At 35.7% G+C, this 21771-nt stretch overlaps 1 protein-coding gene across 3 annotated transcripts in view; it reads left to right on the top strand.

The window, feature by feature from the left end:
* SLC41A2 (solute carrier family 41 member 2) overlaps positions 1–21771 on the top strand; it is a 114091-nt gene that overhangs the window by 70650 nt on the left and 21670 nt on the right. For all 3 annotated transcript variants that reach the window (XM_069489777.1, XM_069489776.1, XM_069489778.1), the window contains exons 9-10: positions 14528–14659; positions 15534–15682. In XM_069489777.1, coding sequence (XP_069345878.1) covers positions 14528–14659; positions 15534–15682 — 281 coding nt within the window. The remainder of the gene's footprint in view (positions 1–14527; positions 14660–15533; positions 15683–21771) is intronic.

Below are 21771 nucleotides of genomic sequence, written 5' to 3'. Positions count from 1 at the left end.
TTAACCAGAAGCTCTAAGGTGGAACCCATCAACTGATTCTGATATGTGCAAAAGTTTGAGAACCACTTGTTTTTGTCGTATGGCTTCAACTTTCTATCTCTAGTCTTGACACATCATTTCATGCGTTCATTTCTAGATCCATACATTAAATTGGATATTTCTATGTGGAATACCGAAAGTTCCTAACTGAACTCATTATCTTTTTCCTGCAACCTGCTCTTCTTTCTGTGTTTCCGGTGTCAGTTAGTGGTATTACCATCTTCCCGGTGTCCCAAACAAGACATCCCCAAATCACATACTGCCTCTCCCTTATATTCTCTACTTTTATCTGTTCTTGAAATAGCTTCTGAATTAGAGATCCATGGGTTAGAAGAAGGCTGAGTTAGTGTAGTGAGGAAGGATTCAAGAGAGACCATTTATTTGGTGATTAGAAAGTCATTTGAGAGTTCAGTTTTGTTGAGTAGCAGGCTAAATAAATGAAGGTATAGTCTTACAACAGAATATTATCAACAATAAAAATGGTTGAATTACATCTCCCAAAAGAGCAAGGATGAATGAATCTCAGGAACTTAATATATGATATATTATTTCATTTATATAAAGTTCAAAAGCATGTAAAACTAAATGCTTTATTGTTTAAGAATACACATATATGTGATAATAACCTAGAGAAGAGCAAAAGCATTGAAAACACAATTAAGGATAGTTACTTTGATGGGGAAGGAAGCATATGGGATTGGGAAGGGGCACATGGAGCACTGCAAATATAAAGGTAATATTGTATTTCTTTTCTTAAACTGGATGGTGGGTACATGGGTGTTTTTGTAGTATGATTAATTATAGCTTACACATATCTTATAAAAATTATTTTTGAATATATTAACTATTTAGTATAAAACAATAAAAATCTTGGAAGTAGCACTTTTAGACGTCTTACTAAATGGTTGATAGTGAAAAGAAAAGAATTAGAATACCTAGAAGTCCAAATGAGGAACCTTTTCCAAGATAAGAGAGATGTAGGTATGTTTATTGGCAAGAAGACAAAGGAGTAATAGAGAAGGAGGCAGCTGGTCTGGTGCTGCAGCCATGCCAAGATCTTAGAGGACCAGCATTTTGGCATACCTGTAACCCATTCGAAGCATATTCGTTAGGAAGTTCTGATTTAGGTCAGTGTTTCTCAACCTTTTATTTTCATTATCACCCTCTGAAGGAACCGTTTTAAATGATTTTTTTCCTAAATGTGCCTATCCATGAAATTTTAATATGTCAAGTATACTATTTATTTGCTTATGTACTGTGTGTGTATATGTGCTTTATAAATAAAATGAGTAAGTGTTTTCCTCCTCCCAAGAACTAGTTTTCATCTCCATTAAAAATGCATAATCTGGCCACGTACAGTGGCTTATGCCTGTAATCCCAGCTCTTTGGGAGACTGAGGCAGGAGGATCCCTTGAGCCCACGAGTTCGAGACCAGCCTGGGTAACATAGTGTCTCTACAAAAAATGTTTTGAAAAATCCAGGCATGGTGGCGCATACCTGTAGTCCCAGCTAATCTGGAGGCTGAGGCAGGAGGATCACTTGAGCCCAGGAGTTCAAGGCTGTAGTGAGCTGTGATTGTGCCACTCCACTCCAGCCTGGACAACAGAGCAAGACTCTGGTTTTTTTTTTAAATAAATACATGATCTGGGGTAAAGGAAGTAAAAACTTTGGAGACTTTGTCAGCCATTCACCAGCTTATCTACAAGTGTGTTGGGAAGGAAGTAATAAAGGGGTGGATTAGGGCCTTGGGAGGTCAAGATGCCTTCTCTTATTTAGATGAAAGGGTATTCACTAGGAGGGGGTTCCATATATTTCTTCTGAAAAATGTGAAAAAATGAAAGACATTTCTCCCCATTTTTTTTGCATCTCTTGAAACTAAGAGTGTCATTTCTGCATGTGAGTTCTGATAAGGAGTCTTGAAAGGAGGATAGGTGAAATTGCAGAGGTATATGGAGGTAGCTAAAATATGTAGGTATATATGGAAGGTGCTAGATCTGTTGTGCTGTTGATTATAAAGATTCACTTTTTAAGTAAATGAACTTTTGCTTTGGGTTCCCTTGGGAGTGTGCAAAATAATTCTAGACAGAATTTGAAATATATTCTATGATGTGAGTGCTAAACATTTACTGGAAACATATATTTCTAAATTTAACAAAACATAAGTTTGTATTTTAAAACAGTCCTTAGATGAACCTACTGGTAATTTCTTCCTATTATCAAACTTTATATGATTAACTGGGCTTATTCCAGCATAAGACACCTAAAATCAGGTATTGTGGACACTGAGGACTCTCATTGCTTTGGATATTGACCAGCTGTTTTTACTAATGTTTTTAATTTATGTGAGATTATCTTTAGATGCTCTCCCCTAGCTTTAATAATGCAATTAGTCTGTGAGGAATTTAAATTATTTGAAAGAAATGTTGATAGACCAGCTCTTAGTACAAACATAGTGTATATCATGATAGCAAGTAGGCATTTTTGACATTAAAGAAAGCTACTCCAAGTAATAATTCTGCTACAGTTTAAAAATATACCCAGTGATCAAGATGAGACCATGAGAGATTAAAACTGTAATTAGTCCCTTCAATAATTATGTTGTTTACTTTAAGGTTTTATTCACCTTTCTCAGAAAAATTATACCAGTGTCTTTCTAAAGTCTCCTGTTCATTTTCTTTTTAGTTTGGTACAATTATAACATCAGTTATGTCTGTGTTTCCTGGACAACAGTGTGATAAGGTGATATACTGATTATTCAGAAAAGTTTATTTTTATTATCATTATGTTAGTCTGTTACATGATAATAAAGAAATGATAAAAGTTTTATAAAATTTTACCAACAAAATTTATAAAGTTTTAGAAGAGAGCTGCAACTAATTAGTAGCTTTTTGTCTGAAACTCAGTCCAAGGGAATTTGAAGCTAGAATAGATATTCTCAGGCTTAATAGCAGATGCTTTCTGCATTTGCATTGAAGCATTCTATATCCAATAAAATGCCAAATAGAATGCTACCCCCAAGAAAATCCCCAGAGTAAATGAATATGAAAAGAAAACTGCAATTTATACAGTCTTGTGGAAAATGTCTGTCATTGAAAATGTATCTGAATGCAGACTTTTGCTTTGCATTAAGTATAATTTTTTTTTTTTTTTTTTTTTTTTTTTTTGAGACAGAGTCTTGCTCAGTCTCCCCAGGTAGAGTGCAATGGCATCATCATAGCTCACTGCAACCTCAAACTAACTCCTGGGCTCAAACAATTCTCCTGCCTCAACCTCCCTATTAGCTGGGACTACAGGCACGTGCCACCATGCCTGGCTAATTTTTCTATTTTTAGTTGAGACAGGGTCTCCCTCTTGCTCAGGCTGGTCTTGAACTCCTGAGCTCAAGCAATCCTCCTGCAGGTGTGAGCCACTGCACCTGGCCCATTAAGTATAATTTTTAACAGACTCTTCTCCTTTTGAGTGGCTATGAAGAGAAATCCATGGATGATTACAAGGCTGTAATCATTTTTTAATAGTTTACCTCTTACTAGTTTACCCAGTGACTCTTTGTGAAAATGCTTACATTATGTAGTATAAATACTCTTACCTCTTTCAATTTCTAGGATATTTTCATTTATCTTCACTTGGAGGTATAAGTTACTGGCCTTGTTTGTGTGCTTTTGTCAGATGAGTACCAATACATGGCATTTATTCCAAGTTCTATTCTAATTGTTTACTTTAGAAAGTGAGCTCAGATTTAGAAAATCCAGACCTTTAAAATAGTCTTCATTAACTTCTAGTGGAAATTCATTGAGTAAATAGAAAGCAGTTTAAGTGATTATTTAAAATATGGGCACCAAGTGATTTATAGACTTTGTTTTTTTTTTAAACAAAATAATAGACTCTGAATTGAAAAGCAACACAGTTGCTGGACACTCTCTGACCAATGAATTCTCCAGCAAGTTAAGTGTCAGGACCTATAATTAAGAAAACACCAAGACACAATCACATTATTTGTATAAATTGTTTCTTCTTATTAATTAATAATAAGAATAACAGTTAACATTTTTGAGCTTTTGACCATGTCCAGAAACTGCTAAGCATCTCTCATGTATGCATTTTTTTCTAATAGATTTAAAGGTTACAAATGGTTTTTTGTTATATGGATGAGTGAGGAAGTGATGAAGTCTGGCCTTTTAGCATACTGATCACCTGAATAGTGTACTGTTTCCATAGAGGTTGTACTAATTTACAATTGTGAATTGTGCTGTAATAACCATAAAGTGCAGGTGTCTCTTTGATATAATGACTACTCTTCCTTTGGGTAGATACCCAGTAGTGGGATTGCTGAGTGGTAGGTAGATCTACTTTTAGTTTTTTGAGAAATGTTCATACTGTTTTCCATAGAGTTTGTACTAATTTACATTCACACCAACAGTGTGTAAGTGTTCCGTTTTCACTATATCCACACCAACATCTATTATTTTTTGACTTAATGGCCATTCTGATAGGGGTAAGGTGGTTATCTCATTGTGGTTTTAATTTGCATTTCTCTGTTGATTAGTGATGTTGAGCATTTTTTATACATTTGTTTGACATTTGTTTCTCTTCTTTTGAAAAATGTCTGTTCATGTCTTTTGCTCACTTTTTAATGGGATTATTTGTTTGACTTTCTTATGGATTCTGGATATTAGTCCTTTGTCAGATGTCTAGTTTGGGAATATTTTCTCCCATTCTGTAAATTGTCTGTTTACTCTGTTGATTATTTCTTTTGCTACACAGAAGCTTTTTAGTTTGATTCAGTCCCATTTATTTATTTTTGTCTTTGTTGTATTTGCTTTTGGCATCTTAGTCATAAGTTTGTTGTGTAGGCCAATGTCAAGAATAGTTTTTCCTTGGTGTGAATTCTTATGGTTTCATGCCTTATGAAAAATCCATCTTGAGTTAACTTTTGTTTATGATGAGAGATACGGATCCAGTTTCATTCTTCTGCATGTAGCTATCCAGTTTTCCCAGCACCATTTATTAAACAGTGTGTCCTCCCCAGTGTAAGTTTTTGTTTACTTTGTTGAAAATCAGTTCGTTGTAGGTATATGGTTTTATTTATGGGTTCTCTATTTTGTTCCATTAATCTATGTGTCCATTTTTATACCAGTACCATGCTGTTTTGGTTACTATAGCCTTGTAGTATCATTTGAAGTTGGGTAATGTGATGCCTCCAGATTTGTTCTTTTTCCTTAGGATTGCTTTGGCTATTCGGGCTCTTTTTTTGATTCCATATGAAATTTAGAATTGTTTTTTCTAATTCTGTGAAAAATACCATTGGTATTTTGATAGGAATTGCATTGCATCTGTAGATTACTTTGGGCAGTATGGACATTTTAACTTTTAATCTGTGAGCATGGGATGATTTTCCATTTGTTTGTGTCATCTACGACAGTGGTCCCCAACTGTTTTGGCACCAGGGACTGGTTTCATGGAAGATAATTTTTCCACAGACGGGAGAATAGAGGGGTGAGGTGGGGCAAGCAGGGTGGGGAGGCAGACCTTAGGCAATGATTCATGGCCTTGTTTTCCTAACAGGCCATGGACGAGTACCAGGCCGCAGCCTGGGGGTTTGGAACTGCAGATCTACAATTTCTTTCATCAGTATTTTGTAGTTCTCCTTGTAGAGATCTTTCACCTCTGTGGTTTAAGTATATTCCTAGATATTTATTTTTTTGCAGCAATTATAAATATGATTAAGTTCTCAATTTGATTCTCAGCTTGGTTGTTAATAGTGTATAGAAGCACTACTGATTTGTATACATTGATTTTGTAACCTGCAATTTTACTGAATTCATTTTTCAAATCTAGGGGTCTTTTGGAGGAATTTTAGGGTTTTCTAGATATAGGATCATATCATCAGTAAACAGAGATAGTTTGTCTTCCTCTTTTCAATTTGGATGCCCTTTATTTCTTTCTCTTGTCTGATTGCTCTGGTTAGGACTTTAAGTACTATGTTGAATAGAAGTAGTAAAAATGAGCATCCTTGTCTTGTTCCAGTTCTTAGGGGGAATGCTTTCAAGTTTCCCCATTCAGTGTGATGTCGGCTGTGGGTTTGTCTTATATGGCTTTTATTATTTTGAGGTATGTTCCTTCTGTGCCTAGTTTGTTGAGTGTTTTTATCATGAAGGGATTCTGGATTTTATCAATTGCTTTTTATCCATCTATTGAGATGATCACATAGCTTTTGTTTCTAATTCTGTTTATGTAGTGAGTCACATTTATTGGTTTGCATATGTTGAACCATCCTTGCATCCCTGGGATGAAACGCACTTGATCATGGTGAATTATCTTTTCTTTTTAAGTGCAAAATGAGTTTCACTGAGGAAGAGCAAGACAGGTTTATAGAGCAAGAGCAAGATATGTTTGCCACAGATAACGACTGGGCCCTCTGTCATAACAAGAGGCTCTGGTAATTTTCTGGGATCTTATTTTATAGTGTTTGTGTTGCCGTCCTTGTGGTTCAGGCATCACCAGTGAACCACTTTGATGGACAGTTAACAGCATGGTAATTAGCCTTAGGTTACTCTAGATCACTTTCTAGATCCTATTGTGCCTGGGTTGCCTGGCCCATGTGCTGGGGAATTTCCTGTATTCTTTTGCAAATTGGCAGGGTGTTCCTCCTTCTTCCCAGATGTGGAAGTTGCTTGGGGCAGGATTAAGGTGAGGCAGCACCAAGGCGGGTGCCTGCCTTTGTCCCTAGGAGATCTGGAATCCCTCACTGTCTACCTAACATCTCCCCACTCTCTGTTCTAGAGGCCCAAATTGTTGGGTAGGGGGATTCACTCGTCTGGTTGCTTCCTGTTGAATGGGGGTGATGATTCCTATTAGGGTGGCCTCTTGCAGGTCCTCTGGGGGTCTCTCCAGGGGACTTCAGTATATGTCCTTGGTATATGGTTGTGGTTGTAGAAGGAAGTGCTGGGGCTAGTAGAGAACGTACGACCATTTGTGGCTTGATGGACTCTAGGCAGGATCATATGAATTTAGTTAGAAAATTTATGAGGATTGGACCCAATATTAGAATTCCCAGGATGCAAAGTAATAGAGTGACCAAAGGAATTACCAGGACATATCGAGCAGGTTTGGCTGAGCCTTAGGGTATGTGAGGTTTGGTTTGCCAGGCCAAAAGGTGTCTCGCCCATGGGTAAATAGTTTGTACTACTCATCTGAAGGAGCTTCAGCAGAAGTTCACTTGAACAGGTACCAGAGATCCTCCAACAGAGTACATGAGTATTTGCCTCCAGTATTGGAGTCCGCATCTGCAGGGGCCAAATGAGTTTCATTTTGGTCCTTCCATAGCTTCACCTGAGAATGGTGGATCCAAATAGGTATCCCTGGGACCTTAATAGCAGTTGGGGTAGAAAGTAAGGGCTGGAAAAGGACCTTTACACATGGGGATTAGCTGGGATGTGGAGGACCCATCCTTTCACTGTTTGATGAGCACTAAGTCCCCCAACTGACAAAGAGGACTAGGGGAAGAAGGGTCTCTAGGCAGTAGCTTGTGTTCTTGTAATGTCTGCAAGAACTGAGCTATTTGAAGGGGGTGTTGGTGTCCGGCCATTTCCTGAAAATCAAAATGCGAAATGATCAGAGAAAAAGGTCAGCCATACAGCATTTCAAAAGCACTCAAAGAAAAGGGGTATTTAGCTGCAATGCGTAAATGGAAAAGAGCACTTGGGAAAAGTTGTAACCACCTGAGTTCAGTCTCCTGGGCCATTTTGGAGAGGGTGAGCTTGAGGCTCTGGTTAACTTGCTCCACCTGGCCTGATGACTGAGGCCTCCAAGCACAGTGCAGATAGTAAGAGATCTGCAGGGACCTAGAGACTCCCTGTACTACCTGTGAAGCAAAGGCAGGACCGTTGTCACTCTGTAAGGACTGGGGAAGGCCAAAACGAGGTATGATATCCTCCAGAAGTCTTCAGAAAACTTCAGTGGCCTTTTTAGTCCTGCAAGGGAAAGCTTCGGCCCAACAAGTGAAAGTGTCGACAAATACTAATAAGTACTTGAATCCTATAGGGAGGCATTTGGGTGAAATCTAACTGCCAGTCCTCACTGGGGTGGGTCCCTTATTGTTGGGCCAGAGAGGCAAGGTTTGCCCTCAAAGCCCTTTGAGGATTATTGGTTTAGCAGATAGTACAAAGTGAGTTGACTTGCTTAATAGTATGTTGTTCCAGGAGATGTCTAAATGTCTTTGGGCTGAAGTGGGTAGCATTATGGGTGGCTTCTACCAAGTTTTTGCCTTTTTTAGCTGGTAATAGATAGAGGTATCGTTTAACTAACCATCCGGAGGGGCTCAAGTGGTATCCTTGAGTCGACCTGTCAGATATTGCTGAGGTGGAATAAGTTGTAATAGGGAGAGTGGGATTAGAAGGGACTAAGGCTCCAACTAGATTAGAATTTGTATTTGGCAGTTGTATTTGCAGCCCTATTTCCTCGAGCTATTAGATCAGCTCCCTTTTGTGAATTATCTTTTTGATGTGGTGTTGGATTTGGTTTGCTAGTATTTTCTTGAGGATTTTTGCATCTTGTACATCAGAGATATTGGTCTGCAGTTTTGTTTGTTTGTTGCATCCTTTTCTGGTTGTGGTTTCAGGGTGATACTGGCTTCATAGAATGAGAGAGGATTCCTTCTTTCTCAATCTTTGGAACAGTTTCAGTAGGATTGGTACCAGTTCTTCTTTGTACATCTGGTAAAATTTAGCTGTAAATCTGTCTGGTCCTGGGCTTTTTTTATTGGGAGATTTTTATTACTGACTCAATCTTGGTACTCACTAATGGTCTGTTCGGGATTTCTATTTCTTCCTGATTCAAGCTTGGAGGGTTGTACGTTTTCTGGAATTTATCCATCTCCTCAGGATTTTCTAGTCTGTGTGCATGGAGATGTTCATAGTAGTCTTGGGTGATCTTTTGTATTTCTGTGGTATCAATTGTATCTCCCTTCTCAGTTCTCCTTGAGCTTATTTGAATCCTCTCTCTTCTTTTCTTGGTTAACCTAGCTAGTGGTCTATCGATTTTGTTTATCTTTTCAAAGAACCGATTTCCTTTTCATTGATCCTTTGTATTTTGTTTGTTTCCATTTTATTTAGTTCTGCTCTGATCTTTGTTATTTCTTGCCTTTGCTAACTTGGGTTTGGTTTGTTCTTGTTTTTCTAGTTTCTTGAGGTGTTGCATTAGGTTGTTAATTTGTGATCTTTCCATCTTTGATGTAGGCATTTGGTGCTATAAACTTGACATTGGGGCACAGGAAATCACCCAGGTTTCTGTCTCTCTCCCTGGCCCAGCATCTGGGCAACAGAGATCTCAGTGCAGGGCTTAGAGCACTGGGGGAAGGGCTCCCTCCTTGGCTCTGGGTGCAGGTGCTCCAGGGTGTGGAAGCTTGTGGAATACCATGTGAGCTTGAGCAGTGCCTTTGCATGGTCTCCCAGCAGCTCCCCACACGACTCTGGAGGCCTGTGGTGGTCAAGGAGCTCCTCTGTAGCTAAAACTGTAAAGATCCAAGGTGGGAGTGTGGAGCCCCAAAGTTCTCTTGCTTACCCCTTCCCTGGGTCCAGGTCTGGAGACTGCTCAAGGCTCTCAGTGGCCCCAGTCAAGCCATCTACCAGCTTCTACCTTCAGCCTTGATGTCTTCCATCACCTCTCTGTTATCTTCAAGCATTCTTTCTCCAGTGATGTAGTCTAAATGGGCATTTGATGGATATCCTGTTTGCTCTCTGAAGAAGAGGTGCATGCCAGGTGCCTCTAGTCAGGCATCTTGCTGGTCTCCATGTGTCACTATTTAATTTAATTCTCTCAATATCCTTATGAGGTAGATATTAAATTATCCTTATTTCCAGATTAGAAAACGGAAGCTCTAAGAGGTTAAATGTGAGTGAAGTCATAGTGAGTGGCTGAGGTGATTTTCAAAGCCACATGGTGTGAGCCACAGTCCGAACTGTACAGAAAACAGAGCTCTGCACTTATGTACCTTCATTATTCTATCTAGTTCATGTGACTTTTAAACATTTTTAAAGAAATTTATTTTCCTTTAGAAATAAAATTTCCAGAACTCCCTGGATGCATTTTTTTGAGCATTTTTTTTTATGATGAACTGCATCTTAAATTATCTTAAGCATTTGCTTTAGTGAATTTTTTAATTACTAAATGAGATGTGATGAGGAAATCATGAAGCTACATTTAGTTTAAGATCGAGTCATTATAATTTTAGTTTTAAAAATATGATGTTTAAGTTGCTTTATTTTTGGTCCATTGGCACAAAAAAGAGATCAACTTCTCAGCTTAAAAAGAGGGGGAGTTCATGCCTTTCCTGTTTCTGTGCTTCTATTCTTTCCTGTGATTAAAAAATACTAAATTCTTATTTCTACAATAACAAATTAGCATTATTAGATGTCAGTGAATGCTGAAACTTCACTAGGTATCAGGCAATATATAGGTAATATATAGGTAATGTAGGCTGAAAATCACTTAACCTCTATTTCTGAGTATAATACTTAAGTATACGCCAGATAAACCACGCAGGTGGAGACTGCTAGGACTGAATTTCCCCATAGCAAACTACCTATTGCTGGTTCCCAAAAATCATATCCTAAATTTTCAATCAAAGAGTTAATAATCTAGCAACAGTAGATAATCTTATTACAACCTCCCCTCCCCACCAAAAAACAAGGTAGTCTCACCTCAGTTGTTTTTATGAGGAAAATCTATCTTGCTTCTAGGTAACTTGGATCGACAATGAGTAATAGTCCTGGCTAGAGGATTGTTGCCTTTGATTCTCCCTGAGGTCATCAAAGCTTTGGACTCTCAACACCTGGTTCAGACATCCTGTTGGCATTGTTCTCTAATTCTCCTTGCTCAAAAATTTCCCTCGCCAGTGTATTCAGTGTGATTCACATGGAGTCTTGCATGAATTTATTTTAAAATGTCCAGTTCTTTTGATTTTGTACTTCGAGCCCATTGTTTCAACTGGTACACATATGTAGGCTTTTCTTTGAGTTTTTATCTAAGAGTGGAATTGCAATTAATATATTGTAGGATGTGCATATCAACAACAAAATGCCAAAGCGTTTTCCAAAGGGATTATAACAATTTACACTCTTGCTAGTTTTGTGTAAGAGTTTTCATTACTCCACATCTTTACAAACAGGTTGTAAAGATGTGAAATAATGAAAACTCAAAATTTTTGCCACTCGGGTATGAAATGATATTTATTGTGCTTATATTTGCATTTCTGTGATTACCAATGAGGCTTTTCATGTGTTTATTAGCAATTTGGATTAACATCTTTTTTGAACTATCTATTCAAGTATTTTGTCCTTTTTTCTGTGTAATTTGTGGGAGTTCTTTATATACTCTGGATGGTAGGCCTTTAACAGTTGTATGTGTTACAAAAATCTTCTCCCACTCTGCAGCTTGTCTTTTTACTTTCTCTACAGTGCCTTTTGATGAGCAAGTTTTAATTATAGTGTAGTCAAATTTATCAATCTTTTCCTCTAAGATTTGTAGTTTTTCTATTTTATTAAAAAAAATCCTTCCCATCCATTCTATATCATCATCTATAAGCTAAATAATTTTGCCTTTCACATTGTCTTCACTTCACTTGGAATTTATTTTTGTTCATGGGATGAGAGTAAGGATCAAATTTCATGGATTTTTTTGGCATAATAACCAATTATCTTAGCCCTATTTATTGATCTGTATTAACTCCTTTGTCTTATTTCAGGTTTCATAAATGTGTGTATGTGTATGGAGGGTTAACAGGTTAAAGAAGTCCTCCTTGATTCTTGGTTTGCTAAGAGTTTGTAGTCATAAATTTTGAGTTTTATAAATTGTTCTGCATTTATTCATACAATCATATTATTTTTTCCTCCATTCATTTGTTAATGTGCTGAATTGCATTAACTTATTTCCAACTATTAAATCATTCTTGCATTCCTAGAATAAATCCAATTTGGTTGTGATATATTATACATTTAACATTTTGCTGGATTTGAATTGCTAATTGTTTAGTATTTTTAAGTCGCCTATGATATTCCTATATTATCCTTATAATGCTTATACTGTCTGTAGTAATGACTTCTCTTTCATTTTTGATATTGGAATTCATATCTTCTCTCTTTTTGTCTTGATCTAATCAAAGAACCAGCTTTTGGCTTCATTTATTTTCTCTGTGTTTTTGTTTTCTATTTCATTGATTTGTGTTCTTACACTTACTCCCTCTTTATGATTTCTTTTAGTTTAATTTTTTTCTTTTTTTTTTCCTAAGCTCTTAAGATGTAAACCTGAGATCATGGATATGAAACCTTTTGTCTTTTCTAGTATTTAATGTTGTGAATTTCTAAGTTTGCTTTGTGTAATTCCCACATATATCAATATGTTGTGTTTTCATTTGCATTACATTTGACTCTTTTCCAAATTTTCTTGTGATTTTTTTTCTTTGATCTGTGGGTTATTTAGAAGTGAATTGTTTACTTCCCAAACATTTATAGGAATCTCCAGGTATCTATCTTTTCTATTATGGGCAGAGACCATGTTCCAATTGTTTCAAATTTATTGAACCTGTTTTATGGCCCATAATATGGTCTATCTTCATTAATGGTCCATGTGTACATACATAAAGTATATTTTTCTGTTATTGGGTGGTGTGTTCTATAAATATCATTTAGATCAACTTGGCTGATAGTATTATTAAAGTCTTCTATATAATTCTTGATTTTTAAAATACAGTAAGTTATCACATAATGTTGTTGATAGGTTCTTGGAAACTGTGACTTTAAGTGGTACGATGTATAACAAAACCAATTTTTTTTCTTATCAATATTATAATGAAACAACAATGAAGGAAATGATGTTACTCTAGGATCTGCTATATGTCATTTTCACTTAAAGGCACAGTTTTCAAGAACCTATTGTAGATGTTAAGTGAGAACTTACTGTATGTACTCTGTCAATTAATGAGAGAAAGTGGTAAATCTCTAAGTATAAAAACAACTTTTCTACTTTTCCTTTTAGATTTATCAGTTTTTGCTCTACGTATTTTTGAAGATCTATTTTTAAGTGTGTCTACATTTAGGATTGTTATGTCTTTTTCATAAATCGACCTTCTTAAGTCTTATTCAATGTCTACCTTTATCCCTGGTAATCCTCTCTGCTATAATGCCTTAATTTTTTCTGGTACAGATATAGCCACTCTACCTTTCTTTTCGTTAGTGTTTGCATGGTATATCTTTTTCCATATTTTTTACTTTTCACTTATTCATGTCTCTATCTTTTAATACATACTGTGTACCTTTTCCACTAGATCCTTTAACGTATTAATCATAGTTATTTTAAAGCCCTTGTCAGATAGTTTCAACACCTGACTCATCTCTGGGTCTGGTTCTGCTGACTTCTTAACTCCTTCAGTGTTTCATTTTCTTTATTGCTTTTTACTGTATTATAATTTTAAAATCAAATGCTGGACATTTTATATAAAAGACCATTGGAGATTAAGATAAATATTATTTATGCCTAGGAATGGGGGGTCCTCTTCTTCTGCTAGGTCATTAGTATGGAGGATTGAGTCTATCTAGACAGTAGTTGAACTGGGTTTGTTTTCTGTGGATATTATAGTTACCTTTAGTGCACCACTAACTTGAGATTTCTTTGTCGGCGAGCTCCTGCTACTCTGTGCTTAGTGTGAAGCCTGAAGTGCTGCCTGCCTGCAGCATGGAAGGCTTGACTATCTGTGCTCTTACTCTTCTTCCAATGGCAAGTTGCTGATGCTTCTTACTTAGTGCAAGGCATAGGATGGCGTTTGGGATTCTCTTGCTGTATCCTTAATCTTAGGCAATCCTATACTCAGCATTTAAGAATTTGAAATTTTCAGTTTTCTTCCTACTTGCTTTATGGCTACTACCTCTTCCTCCTGTACTCTGCAAAAGAAGAAACAATTTGAATGTCCTGTCTCACTTTGGCAAGGCTTACCACCCTTTGGAATTAATTTGACATCTTAGCATCAACTCTTCTGCCTCAAAGTATATGAGAGGATAATCTAGGTAAAAAGGTAACTTTCTGCAGTATTTTTTTTTTCAGTGCCTATATCAATTTCTTTAGTAAGCTGAGAAGAAAAGTATCATGCCTTGCCCATTTGAATAAATCTACCCTATTTTCCCTCTCCTTAAGGTGATAAACATGAAACATCTTGGTACCTAATTTTACATCTTGGTTGTGATAATGATTTTAAAAATTACCTGCTCTGGTCTGCTTTTATACCAGACAGGTTTGAAAAAATAATGAATGAATCTTATATAACAATGATTTTATGCCTTTGGATTATCTCTCTCAATAGTAAATAAATTAACATTTCAGAAGAACTCTTTATTTTGTTTTATTGGCCTAGAATGTTACATAAAGAGGCTTGCTTTTGGTTGAATTTATGCAAGTTGTTTAATATATGAGGGTAACTACTTTGATTTCTTTTATGTTTCAGGTATTGGTGGTAATTTGGTGGCCATTCAGGCTAGTAGGATTTCTACCTACCTCCATTTACATAGCATTCCAGGAGAATTGCCTGATGAACCCAAAGGTTGTTATTACCCATTTAGAACTTTTTTTGGTCCAGGTACGTGCTTGTGGATTTTTGCGTGTTTTATATCAGGAATTATTGCTGAGATGGCAGGCAACATTTATTGAATACGTATTTTGTTTGCATTACACCACTTTTCTATTTCTGAGAGCTAATCTCAGTGAACAAATAGTCATTTGTATCAATTCTGCAGTTGCTGAGTATCTTTGTATAATTTTTCTTTTTTATGCCTCTTTCTGGGATATCTTGTTATTTAGTCATGAAAGAGGAACCTTATACACAGAAAAAAAGCATTGCTAGGTGATTTAGGGAGACAGGTGTATTGTCTTTCCTATATTAATTATTTTGGCCTTTCTAAATGTAGGGATTTGATCTCAAACAGACAGAATGAGAAGGGTAACCTCAGTTATAAGGACCAGTGCATTACTTATGTGATTATGGAAAAACTAAGGCATGCGATTAGGAGAAAGACCACAATGTTAAACCTCACAATTCGTATTATTTCTTTTCCTGATGAAAATAAATGTGATTAGTGACTTTTGAATGAAGATCAAAAATGCCTACACTTGTAATACTAGTGGTAGAACTCTAAAGGAATAAATAAAATTAAAACATTCTAATACTTTAAGAACTTTATGTTTTCTCTTTTGTCTTCCCTCTGTTTTTATGATAGATAGTAAAGTCTGGCCAATGTTCTTCATAACAAATTTTTATCAGCCACCTTTCATTTAACACATAATATGGGAATTTCAAAGAAATGTAACTAGTTGAAATTTATGTTTAGCAATTGAATTTTATGAAAATAGTATGAAGTGTAACTACAAAGTAATCCTCAAATTTTAATAACTGTGACCTATTTGATAACCAAAATATGATTTTGTTTTAATGACTTTTATATTTTATATTACAGGAGTAAATAATAAGTCTGCCCAAGTGCTACTGCTTTTAGTGATTCCTGGACATTTAATTTTCCTCTACACTATTCATTTGATGAAAAGTGGTCATACTTCTTTAACTATAATCTTCATAGTGGTATACTTATTTGCTGCTGTGTTACAGGTAAGAGTTAAAACTTCTTGAAATCTCTTTTATGCCTCAAGCTGCTATAAAAGTATAATTACGTAAATCTAAAAACACATACCATATTTTGCCACTTCAAAAATCAACTGAATACCCTCATATTGATTAGATCTTCTTAAAACCCATAAGCTCAGGACTACTTCTAATATGATCTGGTATAAAGAACCTTCAGATTTCCTGTTTCCTAGATTCCATGTCTTTCCTCATTTGGTTTTCTTGTTTTGTGCTAACACATCTTCCAATAGATTCCTGAGAAAAAAGAGGGCATAGTAGTGAATTTTTGAGCCTTTGCATGTTATAAAATACTTTATTCCACCCTATCATAGGTTGATTTGATATAGAATTCTGTTTCTTTTACAATTTTGAAGGAATTGCTTCATTTTCTATTACTATTGAAAGCAGGCACCATTCTTGCTCCTGATCCCATTGTGCGTAACTCCTTTTATCTCCTGGAAGCTTGCAAAATCTTGTTTTTTTTACTTATTGTTCTTAAAATTTCATCTTGGTGTACCTTGGTAGTTCTTAAATTTCATGCTGATGTACCCTGGTATGGGTGGGTTTTGTCTGTTTGACCCTTTCGACCTAAAAACTCATGTTCTTCAGCTGTAGGGAAATTTCTTAGATTATTTCTTTGATGATTTTTCTCTCTTCTTTCTTTCTGGAATCTTATTATTTGATTCCTAGAACTCTTGCATTACATTTCTTATTCTCTTTTTTCCTCTTCTTTCTAGGAGATTTCCATGCCTTTCTAAGTGTTTTCTTTGTTGTGTTACTGAGGTTTTTGGAGAGACTAAAAGGTTCTACCTTTTCGATCCCATTCCTCAGAGATAATAATCACTTTGAAATATTTTAGGGCTGGGCGCGGTGGCTCACGCCTGTAATCCTAGCACTCTGGGAGGCCGAGGCGGGTGGATCGCTCAAGGTCAGGAGTTCGAGACCAGCCTGAGCAAGAGCAAGACTCCGTCTCTACTAAAAATAGAAAGAAATTAGCTGGACAACTAAAATATATATAGAAAAAAATTAGCCGGGCATGGTGGCGCATGCCTGTAGTCCCAGCTACTCGGGAGGCTGAGGCAGTAGGATCGCTTGAGCCCAGGAGTTTGAGGTTGCTGTGAGCTAGGCTGACGCCATGGCACTCACTCTAGCCCGGGCAACAAAGCAAGACTCTGTCTCAAAAAAAAAAAAAAAAAGAAATATTAGCTATTTGTTCTGGTATTTATTTATAACTTTTAAAGTAATGTGTCTAAATTTCTAGTTTATGATTAATCTCCTTTAGACTTTTGCTAATAAAAGTTGAGGATTTGGGGGCTGCTATATAACTTCCCATATAGTTAGTTATATCACAATTTTTTGTTATGTTAGTCATCAGTGTTTGTATTATTAGGCCTTTGTAAACATTGTTTATTATAGAGTCAGATAATTTACTATATTTACTCTTTTTTATGTGTTTTTTCTTGGGGTTAATAATCACATCTTTTTACACTGCATCATTTTTCATAAGCCCATCTTTAATTTTTTCCAACTGTTCCTGCTTTATTTTGTCTTCTTGGGCATAGCTTCTTGCTAAACTCTGTAAATTTGGTACTTTCTACAGTGAGAAACCCTAATCCCTTAAGAGATGGAGTCAAATAATTCTTTGAAGAGATAGCATTTGAATTTGGCTTTGAGGAGTTTTGCATATGGGAATGAGGCTAGAGGACAGGTATATGGACATTGTTCTATTAAAATAATTGCATTGATGATAATGATGGTAATGAAATTAGCTGGCATTTATAGTGTTTCCTGTATGCCAGTCCACTGCCTAAGTGCTTTACATGTATTGATTCACTTCATTCTCACAAAATTCTATGAGACTTGTTGTATTGATGTAAATCAGTGATTTTCAAAGTTAGAGTATGTGCAAAACAATGCATTGTATGTAGGAAGAAAAGATTAAAACTTCATTTGTTTAAAACGTTTATTTTCTTCTGTTTTTATGTTTTCTTAGTAATAAACATAAGCACAGTATTAAGTATGCTTAAATATTTTATACTGAGGGAGCTGCATAATCTAAAACTTTTGGAGATTATTGAGTTAAAACATAGAGGCGAGAAAACAGCTATGCCAGAGAAAGTAGTCTATATACAGGGTCTAACTAAGAGGAGGGAGTAGATAAGATAAGGCTGAGAAGGTAGATCAGGGCTGGTGTAGAAAAAGCTTAAATGCCAGGTAAAGGAAATTAGAATCTATTCTTCAAATAACAAAACCCTTATGTGTTTTATAGTGCCTTAGATTTTATTAGAAGTCACCTATCAAATCATTTATTCATGCCAGTCATGGTGGCTCACACCTATAATCCCAGCTACTTGGGAGGCTGAGGCAGAAGGATCCCTTGAGGCCAGGAGTTCAAGATCAGCCTGGGCAACACAGTGAAAAAATTTTTTTTTAATTAGCCAGGCACAGTGGTACATTCCTGTAGTCCTAGCTACTTGGAAGGCTGAGGCGGGAGAATCCCTTGAACCCAGTAGTTGCACTCCAGCCTGGGTGGTAGAGTGAGACTCTGTCTATTAAAAAAAAAAAAAAAATCATTCATTTATTTGTTCACTAAACTTTTATTCTACTAGACACAGGGATGGTTTTTAAGTCCCAGGAAGAATACATTCAGAACCTATCTATACTCAAGGACTCATAGTCTGGAGGGAAGACTACTACATGAACAAATAATTATAATGCAATATAATATAAATGCTGGGTATAGCTCTGTATAAAGTGCTTTCAGAGCTTGAAAGAAAAAGCAACTAACTACTTCGAGAATAATATTTTTCTACTGTTCAGGAGTGCCAAAAGTTATATCAAATACCCTTTTACTACTGGCTACTTTTATTGCTGTGTATAATATGGTCATTCATTATCATTTATGTTTGATGCTGTTCTCTGTGTGTTATGAAAAAGATGCAGTCTTCAATCCCATGGGAAATATTCAGAGACTAGTCTTTGGACTGCTGATAAACACACCATTTCTAGAGCATGTTCCTATTTGTAACTCGACCTCAGCCTCATTTATTGATTTGATGTTTATGTTTGTGGTCCTGTGCCAACATACTATCATGCATCATTTCATTTAAGTCAATGAAGGGTATAAATAATTTTTCTGAGTTTATAAAAAATTGGATTTCAACCTATATTAACAGTATACCTACATGCCCTTTTTAAACCTCTGACCTAAATTCCCTCCAGTGAAGGTTGAAAAACTGGAGTTAAGAGTAATTATTAGTCTCTCTGTGTGTCAGTTACTCCCTCTGTAAAATGGAAAGGATTATATTATCTACTTCATAGGCTGTTTTGAGGATTAATTGAGTTACTTGTATAAAGTTTGCTACATAGTAGATGTTAGCAGATGGCTATTGTTGTTGCTATTAAACATTGAACTATACATGGTGTGCCATTGATCTCTGAACGACAACTGGAAAATATTTTTTCTTTGTCTTACAGTGTTGGCTGAATTTTCTTGTGTCTTTTACAACTTTCATATTTATAGGTTTTGCTTTTTATTTTATACCCAAGAATCAGATCTCTGCCAGAGTAGATCTTTGCATTTGCAGCCTGACATTGTACATTACTCCAATGGAATACTTAGAATCAGATTGTAAATTCTCAGATCAAATCCTCATGCTCTGACATTAACATACACAAACATACACATAAGCATATACACACACACCTCTTTGAGATTTAGTTAAAAGATCTTGACCTTCCCCAGCCTGCTTTCATCAATTCAAAGATGGACAGAATGAAGAAATAACTATTAAAGACAAAGAATCTTTGACCACTTACGACTTACCTTTTAATGTACTTTACTTGATTGGCTTCCTTTTTGGATCTGGGCTAAATTTATATTCAAAGCCTTGGTCCTAGCTCTTACTCACGTTTTTTCAGTCCACACTTCTCTTCTCATCCCTAAACTCTACATTTTGATATGAATGTTAAACAGTAAGGTTTTCTAATACATGTTTAATTTCTTCCTATCTAGATTCCTACCTCCTTGAAGGTTGAGACCATGCCTTTTTCTTTTTGGTATTCTCTACAGGACTTGATATAATCGTTGTTTTTGAATTCTTGGTGTTTTGCTTTCTTCCCAGACTAATATTCTTTGAAGAGTCTCCCCCCAATTCCCCAATCAACTAAATAAAGGAAATCTGTTTGAAGGACACTTGCACTTATTATAATGACATAGTAATAATCATCTGCAGCACTTTTGCATTTACTCAGATGTCATCTCTTCCTGGAAGCCATTCTTGAATATCTGATTTGGTCTGAGTGGCCTTATTCTCTTATTTCCCAAAGTCCCCTGTGAATACCATTATCCTAGCTTTTCCTGTATCGTATTGACATTTGTGTGTCATTTAGAGAAAGGGTCTTTGTTTTACTCATTTTTGTATCTCCAGCACCTACCCCTGTCCCCACCCAGTGCTCAGTTAGTTTGTTAAACTGAATAACTGTATCTTGCTAGCTCCATCTCCTCTTCCAATGGAAAGAGGAAAAAATTTTATAACTGCCTTTAGATGCCAGAAATCCCAGAAGAACTAAAACAAAAATCTAAATTTTATTCTGTTTGCTTTCAATAAACACCAATTTCCTTTCTTTCAGTGACATAGGTATTCAAAATAAAAGGCAATGAAAAATAAAATGCAAAACCCTACAAATTTTAACAATGATCTGTTAAAATTATAAGGTTTTACTGAAATGTTTAGAGATGAAATTACTTGACATCTAGGGAAACAAAAGGGTAGGGGTAAAATTGGCCATGAGTTGATAATAGATGAAGCTGAGTGATGGTACATGAGAGTGGGTGGGATTAATTTATACTATTCTGTCTACTTTTGTTTATGTTTAAATTTTTCTATAATAAGTTTTTAAAATTAAGGTTTTAACTTTCAGAGGCTAACATAGGAATTTTTTCACAGCATACCAGCTCTCTAATTTTGGTCTTGTAGCTCACTAGGTATTTCTTAAGTGAAAAGTAAAAAGTTAACTTGAGTTTTGGGGATTTGGAATGATTGAGTTAATTTCTTATTTTTCCCTTGATGTACACTAACTTCATTTTTTGAAACTTTTTAAAATTGAAAAATCTTATATGTCACAAATTACATTGTTTGGGGTACTTATGTGTCTTGCAATTAGGTACAAAGAAGACTATCAATCAAGCATACTGACAATCTTCTGAGCAAAGAAGGAACCGCAGTACATCTTGGTTCATTTCCCTGTTTAGTTTAAGGCCTCTACTAGTCCCCCTTTGTGTTAGAAATCCTGAATATTCATCCTTTGTCTGTGAAAGAAACAAAAACATAAACATGTCATCTTGTTGGATGGTATATCCCACAAGAGGCAAAAAAAGATTGCCCCTAGACAAACTGAAAGAGGAGAAAAAAGAGAATATAATTAGATGAATGATCTCAAATGTGAATAAGTCTGTTACCATTTAAGTCTCATTATCCTTATAGTCTACTATTTATTTCAGTCATTTGACTAAAAACAAAAACAAAAAACCCTTTTGTTTTACTATTACCATTTTCCTTTTTATTATGATGATTATAGGTACATATGAAGTATATTAATATTTTTTCTGCTATAAAATACTCCAATAGGAAAAGAAAAATGAGACTTTTCTAGGCCTTGAATTCAATTGAATTCAATAGCCCTGGCCTATTTAATTCCAACACAGTTTTTAATATAATTGGTAAACAATGCATTAAAACCATTTCTAAACAAAATTTTTAATCCCCTATTTTAGGCACTGATTGTTTGTTACAGAAAATTAGATTATTAAGACCTCTACTAAAATTTTAGCAACACCAAATTCCATGAGAAATTCATTGTGAAAGTTTGGTTGTGCTAGTCACTGTACAAAAGATATAGAAGATATTGTCCCTGCCCTTAAGATTCTTCTCTTAGTTGTAGAAGATTAGACTTAAATGCATGAAATACCTAGAAAAGAGGCTTAGACTTACTTCCTTATAGCAACATAGTCTTCTTCCTCTGTAATTTCAGAATCAATTAAACTTTGTGCATATATCTGACTTTCATTTTTT

This window comes from Eulemur rufifrons, chromosome 16 (genome assembly GCF_041146395.1).
Source record: "Eulemur rufifrons isolate Redbay chromosome 16, OSU_ERuf_1, whole genome shotgun sequence".
In the NCBI taxonomy this organism is placed as follows: Eukaryota; Metazoa; Chordata; class Mammalia; order Primates; family Lemuridae; genus Eulemur; species Eulemur rufifrons.
Note: the sequence above shows the minus strand (reverse complement) of the source record. Positions and strands in the feature narration are given on the sequence as shown.